The sequence below is a fragment of the Peromyscus leucopus genome, chromosome 7 (assembly GCF_004664715.2).
Source record: "Peromyscus leucopus breed LL Stock chromosome 7, UCI_PerLeu_2.1, whole genome shotgun sequence".
Taxonomy (NCBI): domain Eukaryota; kingdom Metazoa; phylum Chordata; class Mammalia; order Rodentia; family Cricetidae; genus Peromyscus; species Peromyscus leucopus.
Genome location: NC_051069.1, coordinates 31,296,355 through 31,320,566, shown reverse-complemented (window position 1 = coordinate 31,320,566; position 24,212 = coordinate 31,296,355). Strand labels below are relative to the sequence as shown.

General features: G+C 46.6%; 1 protein-coding gene across 2 annotated transcripts in view; it reads right to left on the bottom strand.

Moving 5' to 3' along the window:
* Sorl1 (sortilin related receptor 1) overlaps positions 1-24,212 on the bottom strand; it is a 168,600-nt gene that overhangs the window by 103,115 nt on the left and 41,273 nt on the right. For both annotated transcript variants that reach the window (XM_037207586.1, XM_028866304.2), the window contains exons 6-11: positions 23,992-24,172; positions 11,827-11,928; positions 10,671-10,840; positions 7,411-7,603; positions 3,877-3,994; positions 3,589-3,662 (exon numbers count right to left, since the gene is read on the bottom strand). In XM_037207586.1, coding sequence (XP_037063481.1) covers positions 3,589-3,662; positions 3,877-3,994; positions 7,411-7,603; positions 10,671-10,840; positions 11,827-11,928; positions 23,992-24,172 — 838 coding nt within the window. The remainder of the gene's footprint in view (positions 1-3,588; positions 3,663-3,876; positions 3,995-7,410; positions 7,604-10,670; positions 10,841-11,826; positions 11,929-23,991; positions 24,173-24,212) is intronic.

Sequence of the window (24,212 nt, the reverse complement as noted above, 5' to 3'; positions counted from 1 at the left end):
CAAAAAGACTAGCTTGCCTGGATTACAAAGAGAGACTCTGCCTTAAAAAAAAAATGTAGATAAAATGTTTCTCCTCGAGACAGAGAACAAACTGGAATACTCACTCCTCCTACATCTATTTAACACTACATGGAGGTCAGAGTCACCATAATAAGAGGAGAGAGAGGAGGAGAAAGAATGAACACAGCACAGAGGGGAGGAAAAGAAAATAACTTAATAAAAGATCAGAAAGGGAGAAATATAACTGCCTTCCTCTGCATCTGGTATGACTGTTGATAATAAATCCACATACAAGATAACTAACTCAAATCAATTCATGCCTTTGGCAAAGCCATACATAGAAGGCAGAAAGCATTGTTATACATTAGTATAAAAATCTAGGAATGAAGCCAGGTATGGTGGTACATGCCTTTAATCCCAGCACTCAGGAGTCAGAGGCAAATGGATCTCTGAGTTCAAAGTCACTCTGTTCTATATAACAAGTCAGGACCACCAGGGCTACACAGAGAGACCCTACCTCAAGAAAAAAAAAATCAACAACAACAAAAATCTAGGAATAAACTTAAAGAAAAATTCTATTTGTAGTAATACCAAGCTTAAATATCCAAGAATAACACACACACACACACACACTGATATTGCTGGGGCTGTAGCTCAGTGGAGCACTTGTTTAGTATGTATAAGACCCTGGATTCAATCCCCATTGAATTAAGAAAGAAAAAAAAAAAAAGGAATTCAAGTCAGGCGTGGTGGCATGTGCTCATAAGCCCAGCACTCAGGAGGCAGAGACTGTAAGACCGTGAGTTCCAGCCTCAGCAACCTAAAGAAATGACATACGAGACTTTTACATTAGAAACTTAAAGATACCAAGAGAAATTAAAGAAGACATGGAGAAATAGACTACAATTATAGATCAAAAGATTCCATGTTATTAAGAGGTCTATTTACCCTGAAACCGAGCTACAAATTTAATGCACTCCCAGGGAAAGTCCTAGCAGAACTGACAGGGTATGCGGAAGCACAAAGGACTTTGAATAATGAGCGCAATTTTGAAAATAAGCAAAGGACTTATCCTAATTGATTCCAACACTTGCTATAAGGCTTTGGTAATCAAGACAATATGGTAGTGGTGAAAAACAGACACTTAGCTCAATGGAAGAAAACAGAAAGCCCTAAAATATACCCACGTACACATGACAAATTGATTTTCAAGGAGGGACCAGGGCAACTGAACAGGAGAAAGCAGTCTTCTCAACAAATGCATAAAATGGATAGTAAAGGAGATGACAAAGTCGTTCAACCAGATTAAAATATGAAAAAGTGGGGCGGCAACCTTTCTCTTATGACACATTTAGAAGTTTGCTCTAAATGAATCACATGTGCAAACACAGCTTAAAACTATAGAACACACACACACAATACGGGAAAATAAAGTGTCGGAAATTAAAACGGCTCGACAAGTGGGCCGAACAATGAAGATCTGATTGGATAAACAAAAGCCACCGTTATCCCTGGGGTGGGGACGAAAGTCCACAGTAAAACAGGAACAGGCCACAGGCAAGGAAGCCTAGCCGATGGGCTTCACATTCTCCTGAGTGACAGAATCCAGGAAGACGGGATAAACACTGTATTGATATAGAACAGCACTTAGATAGAATTCTAGACATGGTAACAGTATGGAGCGGTGGTTGCAGACGGTGATGAGGGTGGAGAGAGGATGTATATTACAAGTAGATGCTAGAGTACTTGGGGGATGTTTGATATTTGAATTTGTAGAGATGAGGGATGGATCTTATCGAACGGAAGACTTTAACAGATTTGCTGTCGTTCACAGCTCTCGGTGAAGCTGTTAGAGAAGACAGTAAGAAGGAATTGTGGGGATCAGAGAATTTGCATAACCAGCTAGTTGGAGGGCAATCAGGATCATGGTCACTCTGTTCCCTGCAGCCATCTGTCACCTGTGTAGGGGATGACGGATGCATATCCCACATGGGGCCTCTGGAGTGAAGGTCACCCACAGGGACTCTGAGGCTTCCTCACAGGTAGTCTCTGCCTCCCGCCCCCGGTTACTCCTCTGCTAGTTCCCAAAACAAGGTCCCTTGGGTGCTGACTACTTCCTGGCAGGTATGACGTATGCCTGGAGCCTCAGACAGCTGCCCTGGCAACAGCCAGGCAACGCGCTTCCACTGGAGGAGGAGCCAGGCCCGGCTCTCTACCCCAAGGAAATCACTTGCAGATGTTCAGTCCCTGTTGTCACCAGCAGCAGAAGGTACTCAAAGCCTGCAGGCCTCTCTGCCGATGAGAGGACATCCCACTCCAAAGGAAGCAACAGCTCTGTGGCCCGAGGAAGCAGCTGTTCCATCTTTCCCATGGGATAGACAAGGACGACCCAAAAATTCCAAACCTGGAAGGCTTGTTTGACCTCTCCCTATGTCCTGATCTGAATGTGGGGGCTTGTATTTTCTATCATCCTGGGTAGAAGCCTTAAATTGTGCACATGGATGCATACACACACACACACACACACACACACACACGCACGCACGCACGCACGCACGCACGCACGCATGCACACACGCACAGAGTGTCTATGTCCCTCCATCTCTCATGTAGTGGGATGATAAAGCCTGGGTCACATATGAGCAAACATATAGAGCAATGTTTACAAATGACCCAGAGCCAGAATGTAACATTATTGCTTTGCATCTTGCAGATTTAAATGTGGAAGCATGCCTACTTCATTCTCCATAGGAAGCACTGTGAGGATGGAAGCTGGCTGCTGCTGACTCTTGAAACCAGCCATACGACTCTGACCTGATGCTCCACAAATTCCTGTGCAGTGATCTGTTGAGGAGGTCAGAAACCATCCCCAGGGTCAGCATGGACTCCCTGTCCCTACAGAGTAAGACCACATGGACTCCCTCTGGCTCTCTAAGTCATGGGAGGCCAAAAGACTTTTTTCCAAGTTTCAGAACTCTCTAGCACCCGAGGCCCGAGCTTAAGTAGTGACTTGTGCTGGAGAACTAGCTGACCATTGAGAATTGGGCATGGTCAGCACTCAAGATTCAAACAGGTTGTACAGCGTTAAGACAGGAAAATGGTCTCCTCTCGGAGCATGGGGAAGATGAAATTACGCAGCCAGCATGGCTCAGAAATCAGCAGTGTCAGATCCACCACATGTGCATTGTAATTTCTGACACATTCACCAAATATTACTGGGCATGCTCTCTAGGCCAGACACTGTTACCGCCCAGGGCTGAAGTAGTAACCAAAACAGATACTGTATTTCCTCCTATGGAATGCACCATCCTGGAAAACTTGGTCAAATTCACAGTTGTTTCTAATAAAATCTGAAAAAGACTGTTTTTTATTTAAAGTGATATTTTGGCAAAAAAAAATCATGAGCACATTATAGGGTGTGAATACACAGGAATGTGGCTAGCTCTTCTGTGGGGCCCTGGGTTTCTGGATAAATGTACGGATCATATGCAGCACCACAGACCTCTACCAGGGACCAGTGTGCTCCTGAAATGTTGGTGCACAGTCCACATGCTCACACTTAGAAGAACCCTGGGACCAGGAACTGACCTCTCTCCACCTGGCTCCAGCGCTGCTCGAGATGTACACATTGGTCTTGCTGGCCAAGTTCTTTCCCACTGAGCCTGAAACACAAAAGGGAAGAATCACTACACATTCAAGAACACGCCAGAAATACATCTGGTCCCACCAGACATCCCAAGTAGTAGCTAATTACCGAGATAATGTCTTAAAGCCATGAGGAGTAGTCACTGCTGGAGGTGTGGAGGATCACCATTTATCTGGTTGTACATAACCAGCCTACCAAAGCGCCTGTGGCAGCAGGCAATGTCCACTTACCGGTGGCAATGATGAGGCCGGGGGCTGACTCCTTGGACAGGATAGGCATCCTCCGGAGCTGGAGGTTGAGCAGCTGACTCAGACGCTGGGCCAGGTGGAGGGAACAGCCCTGGGAAAGCTTAAGAAGGAAATTTCCAGAGGGGATCAGCAACAGCTCATGCCTAGGACTCCCTCAAATGCAGAAGTCTATCCGAGGACCCCATAGTAAGACCCAGAAGAAGGTCTGGCCCCGGAGAAAATGGACTTACAACCCAGTGGTCTCCAAATCTCCCTAGACAGAGCGCATCTTCTGAACCAACATAAATGTCTACCACTGAAGGAAAGAGAAAAATAACTTAAAAGCCCCAAGACTCCCAGGAATAACAGTTACAAACCAACGGCAACTCAGACAGAGAAGGAAGACAATTCCACTGCTGCTGTCACCCAGAGACCCGTCCCAGGGGCTCAGAAACAAAGAGAAGTATCATGATGCCTTGACTTTCTGAGTCAGTGAAGATGTGCCTCAAATACGACTCTGGAAGTTCCATTAGAAGAAAAAGCAAAATCAGTAATCGAAAAGTTTCCTCGGCACGTGGCCAGATGTATGGCATGTGAGATAGGAATGGCCGAGAGGTCACATGGAATCTTTAAAGGCCCCTCCCACACTGGAACAAAGATACAGGCTTCATGTCATGGAGGCTGGCTTCCTCGCTGTGCACAGATGCTGACAGAGCTGCAGACCACCACAATGCTCTGCCTCCCTCGCTCGCCAGGCCAGAAAAGATTTCAGATGTATCAGTGATCAAAACAAGGGACCTCTGTGTTCTAGCACAGGTGAAATTGATGACAGGGATATTCAATCTACCTCCTTTTATCACACACACACACACACACACACACACACACACACACACACACACACACAAAAGATCCTTCTAGAAAACTAATCTTGCTAGCTTCCCAGTTTGGTGTCAATTAAAATCAGGAGGAAATCAGGTTGGCTCAAAGAGTTTTTCCTTACCTAATTCTTCTTCTCACACCTGTTACTTCGCCTACAAGGAGGTTGATCCTTAGAAGTGTTTCTGGACCCTTGTGTCCAAATTTTAATCATATATATTACTACATAGTCTTTTCTCCCCCTGTAGTGGTTTGGATTGAAATGTCCCCCCAGGGGTCCTGTTCTAAGGATTTGGTCACAGGCTTTTGGTACTTCTGGGAAGTGGTAGAATCTTTAGGAGGTGAGACCTAGTGCAAGGAAATCATGTCATTAGGTGTGCCTTTGAAGGGGACAGGGGGATGTTGGCCCCTTCCTCTTTGGGTCCCTTTTCATTTCCTGTCTGCTATGATCAAGCAAACTTATTCCATCACACACTCCCACCACGACATTCAGCCTCACCACTGGCCCAAAACAACAGAATCAGGCTAGCTCCAACACAAACCACTGATACCTCTGAAACCGTGGGCCAAAAGTCAGTCTTTCTGTCTCACAAACTGATATCCTCAGTCACTTTGCAATGATGACAGGAAGCTAATCTACCATCTATGATGGTGAATGTTCATTGTCAATTTGATTGGATCTAAAATCACCTAGAAGACACCCCTCTGGGTGTGCCTGTGAGGGTGTTCCCAGAGAGGTGAAGATGAGGAGGGAGGACCCACCGTGACTGAGGCAACACCACGCCATGGTCTAAGAACCCTGTCTGAAAGAAAAGGGATAAAGGCGAAAGCAAACTCAGCACCAGCGGTGAGCCTTTCCTACCACGATGAGTGCAGCCTTAGACTCTTGAGCCAATTTATAATCCCTTTCTTCCTTACGTTGTTTCTTATTAGCTATTTGGTCATAGCAAAGGGAGAGGGACCCAACCAACACCTAAACTAAGAATCAGAAACTAAGATGGATTGATAATCCTACAGTTACAAGTCTGAGAAATAACAATGCCACTGAATGTGCTTAACCAAGCTCCTTCCCCTCCCGCCCCTCCAATGGCGCGTTCAAAACTGCTAGACAAATTCCAATCAAGATAGGCCAAGCTTCTGAGGCCCCAAATACTGAGGAAGAGGCAACTGGCTAGGTGTTTAATCATGTCTGTTCATAGCCGTCCTCTTCCTAGAGTTAGATTTCATATAGTATATCAAGACTTGTGGCCAAAAAAGAAGAAAAATTTGGAAGTACATGCTAAGTCAAGAGTTTCCCAAAGAATTTTCCCAAAAGGAGGAATACAGATAAGAAACGCAGGGAGACACCATAGCTTACCATGAACAAGCAATTCAAAAATACAAAACATTACGTGACTGACTAAATATGGTTGCACCAAAAATTAACCCTAATTTCTTTTTCTAGTTTCTTTCTGCCTGCTGGAGCCCTCAGGTAAAAAAGAAATAAAAGTGTGGGGGGCATCACAGGAGACCACGGAGCACAAGAATCAACTCATGAGAACTCTTACTGGGACCAAGACATGGCTTAAAATGCTTAGCTTTTCACATGGGCACAGAGGCAGGGAACACTATACTCCTTCTTAAACCCTGCAGGCTTCAAATGAAATTGGTATTGTCATTTTTATAGTAGTTCCAGGCCAGAAGAAATACAATACCATCATGTGTCTTTTAGAGTTAAGTCTAAAGAGTGTGTGCGTGCGTGCGTGCGTGCGTGCGTGCGTGTGTGTGTGTGTGTGTATGTGCGTGTGTGCACTACCAACAGAGCATCATTTAGAAACAATAGTACACGTAAGCTGGAAGGAAACATGTCCGTTCTGGTCCCATGTTTCAATAATCACAAGCCCTACTAATGGAATAACTGCCTTTGCCGGCACGGCACGGCCTCTCAGATTTTGGAAACCTATATGACACTGTCACTTGCATTTTCTGTCCCACCCTGATTTTCCCACTGACTCTTTCATCAAATTGACTCACAAAACTCCAGCTTCCCAAAGATGTGATGTCCTCAAAAGAAATATGATCTACCCTCGTGTTGTAGCCCTGAACTCACCCACGCTCATTACTCAAGCAATTAACGTAATGTCTAGCAGATGTTATGGATCATGTGCTTGCTTCAAAACTTTTAAATGAAGCTGGGTGTGGCCGCAGAGGACATAATCCCAGCACTCTAAGTACTTAAGGGCCTAATATAGAAAGACTGCAAGTTCAAGACCAACCAGGGCCACAAAATAAATTCCAGGCCAGCCTGGGCTACATAGCAAGAGTCCATCTCATAACACAACAAAACTTGAGATACTGGGCTAAAGGTGTAGTTCAGTAGTTAAACACCTGTTTAGCCAGTATGAGGCCCTGGGTTCAATCTCTGAAACACCACAAGAAAAATTCTTCAATATCCCATGGTGCCCCTCTCTGCGTGTATCACAGCCCCCACCATGCCTAGGCGTGGAGCGGGGGACCTGCAAAGACAGATGTGCATATGGAAGTTTGTTCCGTGTGGCGTTACCAGGGTGTTCTATCATCTTGCATGCTCCCTGTAAATATTGAATATAGGAAACTGCTCCAGAGCACAGCTCTCTGCTTTGTATCAAAAAAAGCCAAACACGATTAAAGCAACTGTACCTCACAATTGATTTTCTCTCCATATCCTGTGAAGGCCGGGGCCTGAAGAAATTCCCAGGTTCCCCCTTTGTCAAAGGTGATGACCGACCTCATGTTCTCCTCATTCATAGAACCATTAATCAGGGTGGCGATGTAGACTCCTTGTAAGCCTTCCACACGGTGAAAGTCAGCAAACGGCTCGTTTGCAAAATACCTGCAGTCAGAGAAAAGCAGCAGCAGCCGTCACCAGGACTGGGGTTTGCTTGCCATTTCGCATTGTGTGCGGCACAATATTGAACCGCCGTAGTAAAGTACACAATACCGCAGCATTAAGTATGTCCACGATGCTGGGCAACGTGAGTTCCAGAGCATTTTCATTATTGGCAGGCACTGTCTGTTTTCCCTTCAGTTCCCAGGCCTTGGCAACCACAAATCTGCTTTCTGTTTCTATGGATCTGCCTGTATGGATTGCCTGGTCTGGCTATTCCCTACAAATTGAATCATGCAATACCCTTTATATCTTGTTACTTTCGCCTACATGTTTACAAGGTTCACCCATGTACCATGTACCATACCTCATTTCTTTATAGTTAAATAACCTGCTCTTAAAAAAATAAATAAAAAGTATTTTCAAGGGTGAGGATGCTCAGCCAACCAACAACTCCTAAAAAGACACGGAGGGTGGAGAAGATGCCATGAAGAAGTTGACGGAGCTACATCCATTTCTTCACTATGAACACTGGTCCAAACCCTTTAAGAAGCCTGGACAAGTGGGAAGCCTTGAGCCAGACATGCAAGACACTAGTGACAAGGGTGTGGCTCACAGCCTGATCTGATATGAAGAAATACGAGTGAGTATTAAACCCCACAGGGTTACCTGGCAGGAGTTCCAGAAGCATCTATTGCAGCCTTGCAGTACAACGTCACAGACAGCCAGGATGGCTCTCCAAAGCCCGAGGCCACACTTGTTAACATGAGAACAAGGATCTCCCAAGTTTTACCTGCTGTGCTAAGAGCCCACGGGAGGGGAGCTTTCCACTAACATGGCACACCCATTCCAAATGTAACATCTGTGAAGGAAAGGTCACCGTGCTTCATGAGTGGCTTTTAAAATTTGAAGTGTGCCCTTTACTGCAGGGGTTCTTAGCTATGGGCTGCAAATAAAGTGGAAGATTGATTATGTTACCCCATTGTATGGCCCTGAACTGGATGCTGATTGGGCCACTTCAGACAGGGAGACACACAGAGCAACCACGGCTGCAGGAAAGGATTAAAAAAAAAATTAGTAGTACTAGTGAAGATGTTCTTGGTTGGCAGAATGAGCAAAGGCACCCAAACCATACTGGAGTATAGACCAAACCCTCGGTCGTGGGATTCTTTGGGTCTCTACTAGGGAATGGGCCCTGGCCTTCTCCGCTGCTTCCCTCCATTCTCTCGCCTCTGAAAGCTGCCGGCCTGAGGCTCACTGCTTGTGATGCTCACCTGGGAGGCCTGGGTTTCTCTCAGACAAACCCGGGTTCTTTTCCCTGCCCACCTTCCTAGAGTTTTAGCATTTAGTTCCTGTCGGCTTTTACCTCACAATTCCTCCGCTCCAGGTCCAATCCATGCCTCATTTCCCTCTTTGGTTTGCACAAGAACAATAGATTTCATGTTGGTATTCTCTTCTGAGAACCCACTTTCTCCCATCTCACCCTCACCAGCCCACTCCAAAGCACTTCTCCCCTTCCTTCTTTCCTGGGCTGAAACTTGCCAGGCAGTTCACCAGGTTCCCCCTTCAGCCATTTCCCATGCAAAAATCTACATCCTGGCAGCCACCCCCACGGACTAAGCCAAGTGTTCCTTCTTTAGTTGCCCCAATGGGTCTGCCACGTGGTTAGCACGTTAGTTCCTACAAGAAAGTCCTACAATTAGCTGGGCTTTCCATAAGATCCCTCCAAGCACAACCCCCAAATGCCAGAGTGACCCCTATTAAGAGTGCTCACACGGTTTCTTTAAGGAAATGAGAGCCGGTTCCTCTACACCACATTGCCCTACTTACTCAGTTCAGAGAAGTTTATTCTAAACCAGCCTGCCCACGTCATCTGATAACTCACCCTTATCCCATTTCATCTGGCTGAGACTGAGCCCCAGGTGACAACAGGTCACTGAACTGGGCACATCTGAAGCCCTGTCACCCTGAGATAAAAATGTGAGAATAAGAAGAAAGCTGAACAGGATGCTGGCCTACCCCTCTTAACATGAATTTATTTTCAATGTCTCCACAGGATATGAGACACTCAGACATCACCATAGGAAACTGTCACACAGAAAAGGCAGTCTATGTGTGTGTGAAGACCCCGTGGTGACATAACCGAGGTCACCACTTCCTTGGTAGTCCTCTCCAGGTTGGGTTCCCACTCTGTCTTACCATAAGAAATTCATCTAGTATCTGACCAATGAGAAAGATGAAAAGTCATTAGCAAGCTGTATGTTATTCACTCCATAGCCATGGGGGTCTCCAAGGTGTTGGCGGCGAGGTGAGGGGTTGCTGTTAAAGTCAGTGAAAGACATGAGGGACCATGGTTCATGAATTTTAATTATTAAAACAAGTAAACTCTACTATTCACCCACAAAAAGAAATGAGGTACTAACACAGCCCATGGGGATGAACCTTGAATACATGTTAGAAGCCAGACACAGAAGGCCAAATACCATTGCAGCATGATTCCATGTATAGCAAATATCCAGAAAAGGTAAATGCAGAGTCCTCAGCTGCTCCCAAAGCCCTCAATGAAAGCAGTACTCAAAAAACACCCAGTACTAGGGGTACAAAACCATCCTACACTTGTGACTACCAGTTAAAGGGGCAGTGACCCTGGGACTTTGCTATCACATGCCACCTTATAATGAGCTCTAAAAGAGGCTGTCCATCAGTCACTTGGAAGCAGGGCCCCTGTGTTCCCTGAAGTGATGGTATCTTCCAACTGGCCTTGCCCATTGGCCCAGAAAACCCAAGGGAGTGGTTAACAGAGTGCCTGAGGTCCTAAATGTCACCTAGAACAGCAGCACTCAGCCATGGCTGCACACGAAAACCCTTGGGGACAGCCAGAACCACACCCCAGGCCAATTCAATTGCAATCCGAGGACACCTGATCCAGGGGTGGGTGTGGGGCACACTTGGAAAGCACCCCAAGCAAGGCTGGGTGTGCAAAGTGACATTGCACACCACTGAGGTAGGGAGAGGCTGGTGGCCTTTGCTGACCCAGGAAGATGGGGGAGGGGGGAGCCCATGGTCTCCTTACCTCACCAGAGTGTCACTGCCGACCCCTCCGGGGCTATAATACAGCACGTTCTCCAGGGACAAGGAGAACTTCAGTCCCTCCGCCTCCGAGATGTATAAGTTGGTACTGTTGTTGCTGTGACTCACACACACGAACACCTGGTCCTCTGAGGCATCCGCGATGTAATACTCCTTTGGAAGCCAAAGTCAGGAAACAAACAGTCAAAATCACAGTTGTCCCTGGGAGCTTCTTACACACACATGAAAGCAATGACTCCAAGTGTCCCCGTGATGAAAAGGCACAGAAAGGCAGCAGCCAGGGCCCATCCTGAACAAAGAACCTGAAATGATTCTCCCTTCCAAGTGTCCATGGCTGGTCTACACATGGAGCTTGCTGGTAAGATACAAGAAAAGAACGGGCCTCTGACCTCCATAAGTGACCCCAAAACCTCTTTATGGTAATGATGCTTCCCCATTTTCCCCAGCAGATCTTTTATTAGCACAAGGCACAACATAGATTAACACGTATTTCATTTCCTCATCTTTTCCCTAAGGAGACTACGAGACCCTTTAGAAACCAGAAAGAACTGATCATCATTCCTGTTACATACCCCACTGAGCTATCAACCAACTGCTGACGGCAAAGCCTTCCAAGGAGACCTCCGCACTGCAGGCGCTATGCTGGGGACCCAGACTGCTCCTCCCTAGCTGTCTGTGTACCCTGATATTGAAGGCATTGGAGCACAGACTAGGTACACTTTCTCCACTCAGTTCTCGGTCTTTCTAACCTGTCTGTTTCTACAAAGTAGAGCCTGAATGCAACCCCCTTTTGGGACCTTAGCCCTCTCCAGGGAATATAGCACGTGGTTAATAAGCAAGTGCCATGCACAAGTTTCCCACTGCTTGAGGACTGGCATACAAGGCCACTGACCGGCACTAACCCCTCTGCCAATCCTACTCCACTTAAAGCAGGAAAAAGGACTCCCATTCAGCTCCACTTCAAACAGTGAAGTGCACAGCAGCAGACCAACAGACCCAGAGTATAACAGGTCTCTTCAGAGGCCTCTCTGGAGGGTGCCCACAAGGGAGAATGTGAAATGCTCACGCCAGCAGGACATTCCCATGATGCTTGGAGACGAGCGCCCTGCCCCTCCCTCCTCCCAGCAGACTTCACTCACATTAATAGGATGCTTTGTGACAAACTGGGCTGCTCTCATAGGCTTCCGGCCAAAGGAGACCCAGAGCTGGACAGATGACTGCTGCTGGCTGCCCGGAAGATGCTGCCAAGGAAAAGGAGAGACAAATTAACTCTGCCAGATGACGGTCCCTCAAAGCACACGGGGAAAGGAGACAAGTCGGACCCGTCTGATTCCACTGAGAACAGAAAGCAGACTGTGACTCGGTTCCTAATTGACAGTGTCAGCCCTGAGCTGAGCTGCTTCGTACAGGACACCCGGTCTACAGCTCCTACGGACACTCTGTGGATGTCAGATGAGGAGGGACAGCGGTGTGACAGGAGAGCTTGAACATGGGGATGGCAGTGGAGGCCACCAATGCGTAAAGAAGAGCCGAAGAAAGAAAGAAAGGAAGGAAGGAAGGAAGGAAGGAAGGAAGGAAGGAAGGAAGGAAGGAAGGAAGAAAGAAAGAAAGAAAGAAAGAAAGAAAGAAAGAAAGAAAGAAAGAAAGAAAGAAAGAAAGAAAGAAAGAGAGAAAGAAAGAGAGAGAGAAAGAGAGAAAGAAAGAAAAAGAGAAAGAAAGAAAGAAAGAAAGAAAGAAAGAAAGAAAGAAAGAAAGAAAGAAAGAAAGCAAGCAAGCAAGCTGTGGAATATAGACAGAGCAGAACCTGCAGCTTTCAGCTAGCACAGGTTAGACCAGCCGCCCATCATTCAAAGCTCACAAAGCTATTCAGTCTCAAGGCTTCAATTTGCAAGACTCGACAGACTCCTCGGTTTTTCCATGAGCCAATCTCTGGCTGCTTCCCTTCAAGTAGGATTTTTTGCTAGAATACATACTCTCTGATAGAACAGAACACTCAGCATAATGCTGAGTATCCCATGTTGCATTGGGGAGATTTTAAGCCATTGCTGGGGCCATGAAAACGTTAAGGTATCCTATGTATGCAAAGATCTTCATGACTACCAATGAAGACAACATCCATGAAATACATTGCATGTTATATTTTTTTCACTGCTCCAAACTCTGTTCCCTAAAAGAAGATATTTCCCAGCAGTACCAAAGACCCAACATTAGCTAAAAGTTTCAACAGAAGAAATACAAAGGCCAAAGAATATATTAAAAAGTGCCCCATGTCCTTAGCCATCAGGGAAGTGAGAATTAAAACACCTTTGAGATTCCATCTCACACCAGTCAAAATGGCTATCACCAAGGAAACCCATGACAACAAATGCTGGCGAGTGTGTGGAGAAAGAGCTCACCTAACTGGAGAAATGTCAACTGGACAGCCACCTGTGGAAGTCAGTGTGGAGGTCTGAACATAACACCTGCTCTGGCCCAGCTAAGCCACTCCTGGGGATATATTCAATGGACTCTAAGTCAGCATACCACAGCGATCCTTGCACAACCAAGTTTAAACCACAATAGCTAAGAAATGGAACCAGGCTAGATGCTCATCAGCAAAGGAACAGATACAGAAAATGTTATACATGTACACATGGAATTTCATTCAGCCCTATAAAACAATTGACATCATATTTGTAGGGAAATACATACAACTGGAGATAAGCCTGACTCAGAATGACAAATACCATGTTTTTCTCTCATATGTACAGTCTGAAGTAAAGTGTGTGTGTGTGTGTGTGTGTGTGTGTATACACACACACCCATGCACACACATGCATGCACCTGTGTGTAGTCATGAAAATAGAAAGAAGATAAGAGAGCTTAAGAACTGGGGAGGGGAAGACACTTGAACTTTAAAAAATAAAGAAAAAGAAGCTGGAAAACACTTTCAACAATTATTTGCAAAGTGGCCTAGGAATCTGGGGGAATATAGACATATATATTATACATACAAACATACAAATACACACACATACACACATATATATGCATGCCACTCTTACCCCATAAATACAACATCACAGACCACTGTATCAATTTCTTCAAAGTCTCGAAAGGTGCCCTTTCTCTGCTTCTGAGAGAATTATTCCTAAAGTGAGATAATTCTGGTTCACCCTAAGGTATTCTGACAGGACCACTGTATTGTTTTTTGGTCATCAAGAAAAATATTAGCAATTAAATCATGACACACCACTGACTGTGCAGGGCATTGTCAGGCTCTGATGCTCTTCTTAATAAACCACAGGGTTTTGTGAGTTGGTCTTTTTTTTTTTTTTAACTGTTATTAGTAAGCCCCATGGAAAGATTGAACAGTACAAATCAGTGTAAGATAAAATGAAGAGTTCTGCTACCACTGCCCTGACCACCCATTCCACCTTCCAGGGTGTCCACTGGCAGACAGCTCTATGCACCTGCACTATCACACACAAGCATCTTGATACAGTGAGGACAGCACTACCTTCCCCCAATACCCAGCCTCTCTTCCCTCCTGAATAACAGGGCCTGACTACCGCCCAGAGGAAAGATCTCCTCAATTCTTTATGTTTTCTTCGTCATGTGTAGTCACATAGTCAAGCTCTGGGTAATGAGATGCAAAGAGACATACCATGTTGGCTTCGGGGGAAGTTACTTTAAAGGTACAAATCAGCTGGTACTGCAACCATTTGGCCATTCTGGTTTTCCTTCAGCTTCTGAGCTGGGTAAAGACTCAAAGGCCAGTGAAGGCATTTGAATTAAGAATAGGAGCTGGGTGGTGGTGGTGCAAGCACTTGGGAGGTAGAGCCAGATGGATCTCTGTGAGTTCAAGGCCAGCCTGGGCTAAAGAGTGAGTTCCAGGAAAGGCGCCAAAGCTACACAGAGAAACCCTGTCTCAAAAAACAAACAAACAAAAATAAAACAGAACAAAACAAAACAAAAGAATAGGAATAACTCCATAGGATAGTGGAATGGAAAGACACGATCCTTAGCTTAGCTAGAACCCTAGCCTTAGCTTGCTTGTCTACCTGAAGCAGCATGGGAGACTGTCACTTCGATTTCTAGTCTCTTATCAGTGGCCCAATACAATTCTAATATGATGTGTACAGTCCAGTGTTTTGCACACAAACTGGGTCACAATTGAGAAATGACTGAACAACTTATTCATAAAGACAGGGTGTAAATCTCGCCAAGCCACAATTTAGTCTTTCTTCATTAATCATGTATCTCAGACATCTTTCCATTTCGCAGCTGATGGTGGGTACTGAGGTGATTTCCAGAGCACTCTCTAATTAAAGACATGAGTACATACTACCTCTTTTACAATTGTATACCATCTGTAGAGTACATTCTAAGAAAATTAAAAAGTTTTTTTTAAAAAGCAGATTTTTTTTTCTGAAGCAAGATCTCATGTAGCCCAGGCTGGCCTTGAACATACTGTATAGTTGAGGATAGCCCCCCTGACCCTCCTGCTATTACCTCCTAAGTGCTAGAGTTACAGGCATGAGCCACCATACTCAGCTTGCAGAATTTTCATTTTGGATTGATATCCTGAAAGGCTGTGTCCATTACTAGACCCACCAGCATATACAACAACTAGGAATTCTTTAAATGCATTCATCTCGGTGAATGGTACAGAATTTGATACTTTATGAAGAGTGTTATCTCTTTTTTTTTTAATTTTGTGTTTTCAGTTCTGATGATCAAATGGTGTGGGTTTCAGCTTATATCTGAGATGATGTCAAAGCAAAGTAATGGACAATCAAGGAGGAACTAAGAAATGACATATTCTTAGCCACAAAGGCCAAAGGATGCGGCAGTGCACTCTTCAACTCTAAATTTCTAGCAGTTCAGCTGGAAAAGACTGCTGGACAGCAGGAGGCCTCCCAAGGTGTGTGGTGACATGAGGACAAGCGCTAAGAGGCTCCTGAGTTTCAGCTGCAGCAGTCAATGTCACATTCCCCTCTGGAACGATGACAATGCTTCAGCGAATCTTCACTATGTACGGCTCCTTGCGCGGAGCATCAGTCATAAAACACAGAAACCTAACCCAGCGGCCCAGGCATCTCCTGCTGTGGATGATTAATCTTGACAATTTGATGGCACTAAGAAACACCTAGAGCCAGAGGTGGTGGTGCACACCTTTAATCCTAGCACTCAGGAGGCAGAAGCAGATGGACCTCTGTTGAGTTTGAGGTCAGCCTGGTCTACAGACAGAGTTACAGGATAGCCAGGGCTACACAGAGAAACCCTGTCTTGAAAAGCCAAAAAGAATGAAAAAGAAAAAAGAAAACACCTAGGGATTAGGAAAGCACGCTCTGGGCGTATCTATGGAGCATTTCCAGAGAGGGTTAACAAACGGGAAATGACCTGCTCTGAGCACAGGAAGGCACTGTCCCCAGGCTGGCTAGGTGGAAAAAAAAGAGAGAAAGGAGCAAGGCAGCTGGTGTAGGCTTCTCTCTGCTTCTGGGCACCGGGAAGTGAGCTGCCACGCCCACCCCTCCCCTCCTCACTCTTCTGCACTGAAAACTCTGAAATTGTGGGATAAAACAAACCTTTCTCTTTTAAATTCCTTCCTTCCTTCAGATATTTTGTCCCAGTGACAACATTAATCTGATTATTACATCCTAGCTACTGAGGAGGCCGAGGCAAGCAACTCACTTGAGCCTAGGAATCAGAGACCAATCTGGGTGACAGAGCAACACCTCATCTAAGAAAAAACAAATGACCATGATAAAAACACAGATAAACTATGACTAGCTGGCTAGCTTTCCCAGTACCGGGAGGAACTATGCAGGCTACGAAGGAGGAAAAGTCACCAACAGACTAACCCAGCTGTGAACTCCGTGAGCTACAAAATGACCAGCATGGCAAGAAATGCCAAATGGTGGGATGAATGTTACGGGAGTAACCAATTGCTTCTGTTTGGATTCAAGAAGACTGTACCATAGAGGAAACACTTGCCTGGCACTGTAAACCTGACCGAGAACCCACAGCAGGGGTGTAGGCACAGGTACAAACCTGCCACTATTGCTTTGCTAAGTGGACAGAGTATCGAACTGTCCTCCAAATGGGCATTTCCACACCCACAGATGAGTGCAGCTCTGACTTCCGCCAGAGCAGCTTCTGCATGGAGCAGACAGTGGTCTACGCAGAAACTCGCAATCGGTCCAAGTGCAGAGAATAAATGTCAGTCATGACTGGGACATCTGGATCGTACCCATCCTCCCAAGGCTCAGGGAACATCACAGAGGAGGAGCAGAAAGATTCTAAGAGCCAGCAGTCAGGAAGGACCTGGGCAAAACAATGGCTTCCGGACATGCTAGGACCAAAGAACACGAACCCGCCTAGCTATGACTGCCTGCACAAGAGCTGTACAAGTCAGTCGACACTCCAGCACCGGGGTGGAGGGCTCACAGCCTCCACCTCTAGTGGATCAGCTACTGAGGTGGATGGCTTCCGGAAGAGAGAGCTGGGTTTCTCCAAGAGTGCAGTCCCTGGTGGATCAACCATGCTCCAGCAGATGATCCCACACCCAGGAGTATCACAGGTTGGTCTCAGCGGATTATAAATTAAAACAAAACATACGAAAAAAGGTCATGATGTTATAAAGAGTGTGGAGGTGGGCGGATGGATCCAGGAGGAGTTGGGGGAGACTATGATCAAAATACATTGTCTATATGTATAAAATATAAGAGCATTAACAAAAATATACAATTTTTTTTTGTTTGTTTGTTTTTCGAGACAGGGTTTCTCTGTGTAGCTTTGCGCCTTTCCTGGAACTCACTTGGTAGCCCAGGCTGGCCTCGAACTCACAGAGATCCGCCTGCCTCTGCCTCCCAAGTGCTGGGATTAAAGGCGTGAGCCACCACCGCCCGGCAAAATATACAATTTTTAAGAAGTGAAAAACTATCCTAGGGGAGATCAATTAAACAAATGGTAGATAGACAGTTAGTGGGGCTGGCATCTACAAGGGATGCTGAAGACGATGAGGGCAATTCAGAGATCATATCAGTAGAAACCGTTCCTTTGTGTAGATCAGAAAAAGACCAGGATAAAGTTTACAAAGTTAATGTTAATTGGAGACATTTCCAGAATGACAAGGTAAGGAGCTCTAGAACTCCCCCATGAAAGAAAAAATAAAATAAAAAACAAAAAACCACAAACACTCTCAAAAACCAACTTTCCCAGGTTTCTGAGAACCACAGAAAGTTTGGCAAAACTCCAAGCACATTTATTGAAGAACAGCAGCTGGACCTTGGCAAGCAAGCATGGCGGACTTCGCTGCATTTCACTCGCCCTGCTTCACCCCTCGCTCTCTAACTCTGAAGTAGCCTTGGAAGCACACAACCTCACAGCCATGATAGCTGAGGGGCTACTGGGCAGGACAGAACAGGCCACCCCTCCATAAAAAACATGCAGTTAGAAAACTGTCTGTAATTCACCTGCCTGGTGACTTATCTTCCTTACACTTGACCCTACACACACACACACACACACACACACACACACACACACACACACACACGCACGCACGCACACGAGAGAGAGAGAGAGAGAGAGAGAGAGAGAGAGAGAGAGAGAGAGAGAGAGAGAGAGAGAGAGAGCAATAGCCAGTCAGGGTGTGCCTGAGGGACAGCAACTGACAATAGGCTGTTTAACATCGAGATTGCCAGAGGCAGCATCCACAGCCAGGGCTAACCAAAGCTTCAAAAGAAAAACCCAGAAAGAAAATTGCCCTAAGAGGCATTGTTTGAAAAACTCTGAAAGGATTTCTAGGAATCTTTAAGGCCGAGCACATAATAGCTATGACTGCACCCTAGGAAGAATAAAACAGTGCCTGGCTCACCTCCAACTAACCTGGAGGGCTCCGCATCAGGCAGGAGTGGAGGGTGAAGACGGCTCTGCAACTCACCAGGCGGAGAACAGGAAGTTTTACCCCAACACACCCCACACCAGAGTCCATCAGGAAGGGCAGAGACTGGCCTCTTCAAAGCACCCAAGGAAATTTCTAACCATCACTGGCTGTCTGCTAAACTAAACCACAGACAATTCGGTATATGCACAATAAAGAACAGTCTTTACGGAAACAGCGCACGAAACTTGGTGAGCAAACAGCAACAACAAAGAACAACATAGACCCAGGGGTAGGGATCAAGAGCCACTGCCTCACAGCAACTGTGTGATCTTCAACAACAAAATGTCCTGGTGACCTTTAACTGTCAACTTGGTGTCCTCTAGAGTCACCCGAAAGCCTAGGTTGTGGAACAGCCTCAATCTCACTGGCCTGTGAGCCTGTCTATGAGGAACTGTCTTGACTGTGAACTGACACAGGAGGGCCCAGCCCACTGTGGGTGGCACCATCCCCTGGGCTACATAAGAAAGCTGCTAAGCACAAGCCTGTGAACAGTGAAGCGAGCAAGCAGTGTTCTTCGGTCAAAACTCAGGTAAGATGACTTGCATGGCCTGTAGGAAGCCCTGGCTTCCATCCTTAGCATACAGGCGGGCATTCATGTGACCCTGGGAGTCACTTTCCAGTTGCTGTGATAAAATACCATGACCAAGGCAGGGCAAGAGTCCACCATGACATGGAGGCCAACAGCAGACTGGAGTCCTGCAGAAGCAGGAGTCTGAGAGGGCACATCCTCAACTGCAAGCATGAAGCAGAGGGTGAAAACTGGAGATGCCATGGGGCTGTCCATCTCAAAGCCCACGCCCCCTAGGGACTTCTTTCCTCCAGCAAGCTGCACCACCTAAGTCATGATACCAGCCGGGGACCAAGCGTTCAGATGCCCGAGACTACCGGAACGTTTCTCGTTCAAACCAGCGCACACCTCCACAAAAGTATTCCGACTGAAAAGAAAACTGCAGTTCAGGCATTAACCGTGGATCTTCACGGGCAGAAAAGAGGCAGCAGTCATCTCTTAAAATGACTGCATCAATTGTAAGCACTAAGGTAACTGTAAGATCAATGGCAAGGTACCGCCTGCCATGCCCAAGACCCTGGGTTCAGTCCCTAGGAGCACAAAAATGGAGGAGAGGAAGAAAGAGGAAGGAAATACCAGCAGCAAATGAAATAAGTGAACAGTAGATATATTAGCTTTCATCAACATTAAAATATCTTTTGCTGAAAAGGACATAAATAGGGAAGTGAAATGACAGCCGGGCAGGATGGCAGAGGGTCCACGACTTATACATCGAGACTCTGCAGAGAGTAATGGAGTCAAGAGCAATGAGATAACTGATAGCTCAGTTTTCAGATGTGTGCATTCTTGCCACAAGCATGCAGGTACCCTGCCCACAGAGGCCAAAGGAAAGCATCAGATTCCCTAAGAGCTGGAGTTACAGGGAGTTGCGAGTTCTCTCTTTAGGTTGCTGGGAACTGAAATCCTACGGAAGAGCAGCAAACACCCCTAACTGCTGAGCCATCTCTCTAGCCCCTTTCTGATGAGTCTCTTTGGGGCTCGGGGGCAGAGGGCACTTGGGCCCTGCAATGTGTACTGGTAACATCTGCTCCGGAGCGATGATGCTGCAGATGCTCCTCAGAGAAGAGTGTGGGCCTGGCACAGCTTACCTAGAACCACAGATGCAAGCCACATCCACTGGCCTGGGAACCCAGAGACCTGTACACGTGCGCGCACGCATACACACACACACACACACACACACACACACACACACACACACACACACACCACACACACACACACACACACACACACATACGCACGTACTCGTGCGCACGAGAAAGTATGAATACCATTTGACTAGGAGGCACCCTCTCACTAGGATCTTGGGTAGAGAGAGGCTCAAGACAGCAATACTAACTGTTATCAGTTTGACTTTCTCTCACTGTGGCAAATACTAAGATCAACCACTTGAAGGAAGAAATAACTAATTTTGGCTCACAGTTTTAGAGGTCTGGTCTACAGCCGCAGGAAAAGCATGGCAGAGAAGAGCAGGTCACGTCATCAGAGGACAGAAAAGGAAAGAGAATGCCAAACTTGATGTTTCTTCCACTTTTATTCCCTCCAGGTCCCCAGCCTGTGGGTAGGATGGCGGCCCCCACTTTCTGGGTATCTTCTCCCCCAATTAATCAGTCCGCTATGGAAAGACCCTTCCAGACACAGCCAGAAGTGTGCTTCACTAACCCCCTGTACTTCTCCATGCAATCAACATGGCAAGAGCAACCATCACACATCCTTCCAAAATTTAAAAATGAACTTGTCTGGGTCTTTTTTCAATCAGGTGGGTCCACGGCAGCATACATTCAACTCTACCCCATATCGCTACAGGGTGTCACATCCGTGACCATCAAAACAGACATGGCCCCAGGGGTAAGAGAAACTCCACAGATGCTCTGGAGAGTAGCTGCGCCTATTGTTGGCCTGGAGTGGAACACAGACAGTTCCCACTCTTGTCCCTTAAACGCCCCGGCACGAGATCCAGGAATTACAGACAGAGAAGGAACAACAGCCGTCCACCTCAGGCCCCAGTGAGGCAAAAGCGAGGACAAGCCAGGACATCATCAGTGTGTGTGAGAATTGAGAAATTAAAGCCACACAGGAACTCCAAGCCAACGACTTCGAACTGAAAAGGCCCACAGCCGCTGGGGAGCCAGAGATGAGGTGGCAGGCTGCAAAAGAACTCAGGCTTATCCAATTTGGGTCGCAAAGCATCCATGCTGGGGCCTGATTGTCATTTGTACCTGTTTTCTACCCCCCTACTCATGTGCAAGGCTACTAGGGCAGGTGTGTTCTTGAGCTACCCTGAAAGCATGTGTGTGTGTGCATGTGTGCACATGTGTATGTGTGTACCGGTGTGTACACGGGTATGGATAAGAAAAAGCCAAGCAAAGCAAGAAAGGGATGATCTAGGGGTTAATGCAAGCACGGAAAAAAAAATGGCCACAATTCAGTGGTTTTAAAAAAAAACATTTGTGGGAGCCAGGCGGTGGCCTTTAATCCCAGCACTCAGGAGACAGAACCAGGTGGATCTCTGTGAGTTCGAGGCCAGCCTGGGCTACAGAGTGAGATCCAGGACAGGCACCAAAACTACACAGAGAAACTATGTCTCGAAAAAGCAAAAGAAGAAGAGGAGGAGGAGGAGGAGGAAGAAGGAAGAAGAAGAAGAAAGACGGAGACGGAGAAGGAGAAGGAGAAGGAGAAGGAGAAGGAGAAGGAGAAGGAGAAGGAGAAGGAGAAGGAGAAGGAGAAGGAGAAGGAGAAGGAGAAGGAGAAGGAGAAGGAGAAGGAGAAGGAGAAGGAGAAGGAGAAGGAGAAGAAGAAGAAGAAGAAGAAGAAGAAGAAGAAGAAGAAGAAGAAGAAGAAGAAGAAGAAGAAGAAGAAGATTATTTGTGGGGGCTGAAAAGATGGCTCTGAGGTTAAGAGCGTGCACTGCTCTTTCAGAGGACATAGGCTCGATGCCAGTATTCATGTCAAGCAGCAGTTCACCACTAACCCAGCACTCCAGCTCCAGGGGCCTGAACGGCTCTGGCCTCCACCGGCACCTGCACTCAGGAGCACATACCCACACAGGGACACAGATAGATTAAAAATGTAAAAACACTTTTTAAAACATCTTTTTCATTTACGTGCATTGGTGTTTTTGCCTGCATGGGTGTCTGTGTGAGGGTGTCGGATCCCCTAGAACTGGAATTACAGACAGTGTGAGCTGCCATGGGGGTGCTGGGAATTGAACCCAGGTCCAGGAATTGAACTAGAAGAGCAGCCAGTGCTCTTAACTGCAGAGCCATCTCTCTAGTCCTAAAACAACCTTTAAAAATAAAACGTGTGGGCCAGTGAGATGGCTCAGGAGTAAAGGTGCTTCTGGTCAAGCCAGATGACAGAAGTTCAAACCCCGGGACAGGAACGGTGGGAGGAAAGAACCAGTGCCCACAAGTTGTCCTCTGACCTCCATACACGTCCTCCCCCACCCCGCCACAGACACACACACACACACACACACACACACACACACACACACACACACTAAATAAATAAATGTAATACAAATCTTGATAAAATCAGAAAACACAGTTTTGCAAAGTCCATAATGGGGACGTCTACAGCCATTGGCCTCCTGTAGTCTTCCTCCACCCTTCCACTCTGCTTTTCCCACAGGCGAGTACCCTAGGAGTCTATCGGGGAGCTTGGCCTGCCTGCGTCTGCCCCATCTGCTACCAACTGCAGAAATAAATGAGAACCTGGAGACAAACCCTCCATCTGGCTTCAGTCCCTCACTTAGCAGGGACAGAAAGCAGGACAATCTCCCTCCCGGGGACCAGAGACTTTCCACAGTCAGTGAGCAAAGCTGCAGCTCCCAGGAGCAGGGATCCAGGACGCTCTTCCCAGAGCCCGCTTTGTCCCTTTGAACAGGGTCACAGAGTCCTTGTTAAGTGATCCGCTCTGGTTTGAAACGAGCAAGCCTCCATTTCAGCACCTGGCTCTTGGACCTCAAACTTCGGGGAGGCTGAGCATTGAGTGACTTACTGATAGCTGGAAGCTTAATTGCTGCTTGTCTTTGAGCATCAACTCCCACTAGCCAATGACTACTCATCCTATTAGCCATGTAAATGAAAAGTGCCCCAAAATCTCAAAGAAAGAGATGATTCTAAATGAAAAGAAACCAATCAGGCTATGGGATTCAAAGAAAAATAGTTCCCAAGAGCAGCGGTTCCCATCTGTATTCTTTTTATTGAGATTACGAAGACATTTGGTTTTAGGAGCTAGGGAGATGGCTCAGTTGGTAAAACACTTGCTGGGCAAGCATGCAGACCTGAGTTCAATCCCCAGTACCCACTGTGGGGTGAGGAACCAGTCACAGCGGCTCTGGGACAGCTGTGACAGAAGGTAGCTCACTGGCCAGCAAGCCTAGCTGAATTGGTAAGCTACAGGCTCAGCCCGTCTCAAAAAATAAGGTGGAGAGAGGGAGAAAACCTCCTGAGGTCAACCTTTGGCCTATACACACATGCACATGCGCGCACACACACACACACACACACACACACACACACATACAACCACATACACCAAAAGTGAAATCTTTGTCTGGGATGCTTGGTTACCAGGAGACAAGCAGATCCCTAGGTCTTCTGACACATTGACTGCTTCCTCTGGATTTCTCTATTCTGATCCAACACTTTCCATGCCCTTCAGGCATGTCCACTGACAACCAGGATCCTTCAGTTAAGCTACCTCAAGTAGACGTCACGCAAACTCACCCAGGTGAATGTCAGACAGAGCAAAGGAACCGCTGGAGCAGTGTACTGCCGAGCATCCTCAACTTACCGCCACCTTTGTAGCAAACATGTACTTGTCCCGAAGCTGAAAGTCCCTCACTTCCTCCAGGATCACTTCCTGGTTTTCCCGGGACTGGAAGAAGTCCGTACTGCGGAACACTGTGGAGAACCCTAGGGGTTCGTGCCGCTCAATGTAGATCGTGTTTGGCTGGTCATAGGGGTCGATTCCCCTGAAAAGAAGAAGCAACTGTTACCATTTCCTATTTCATC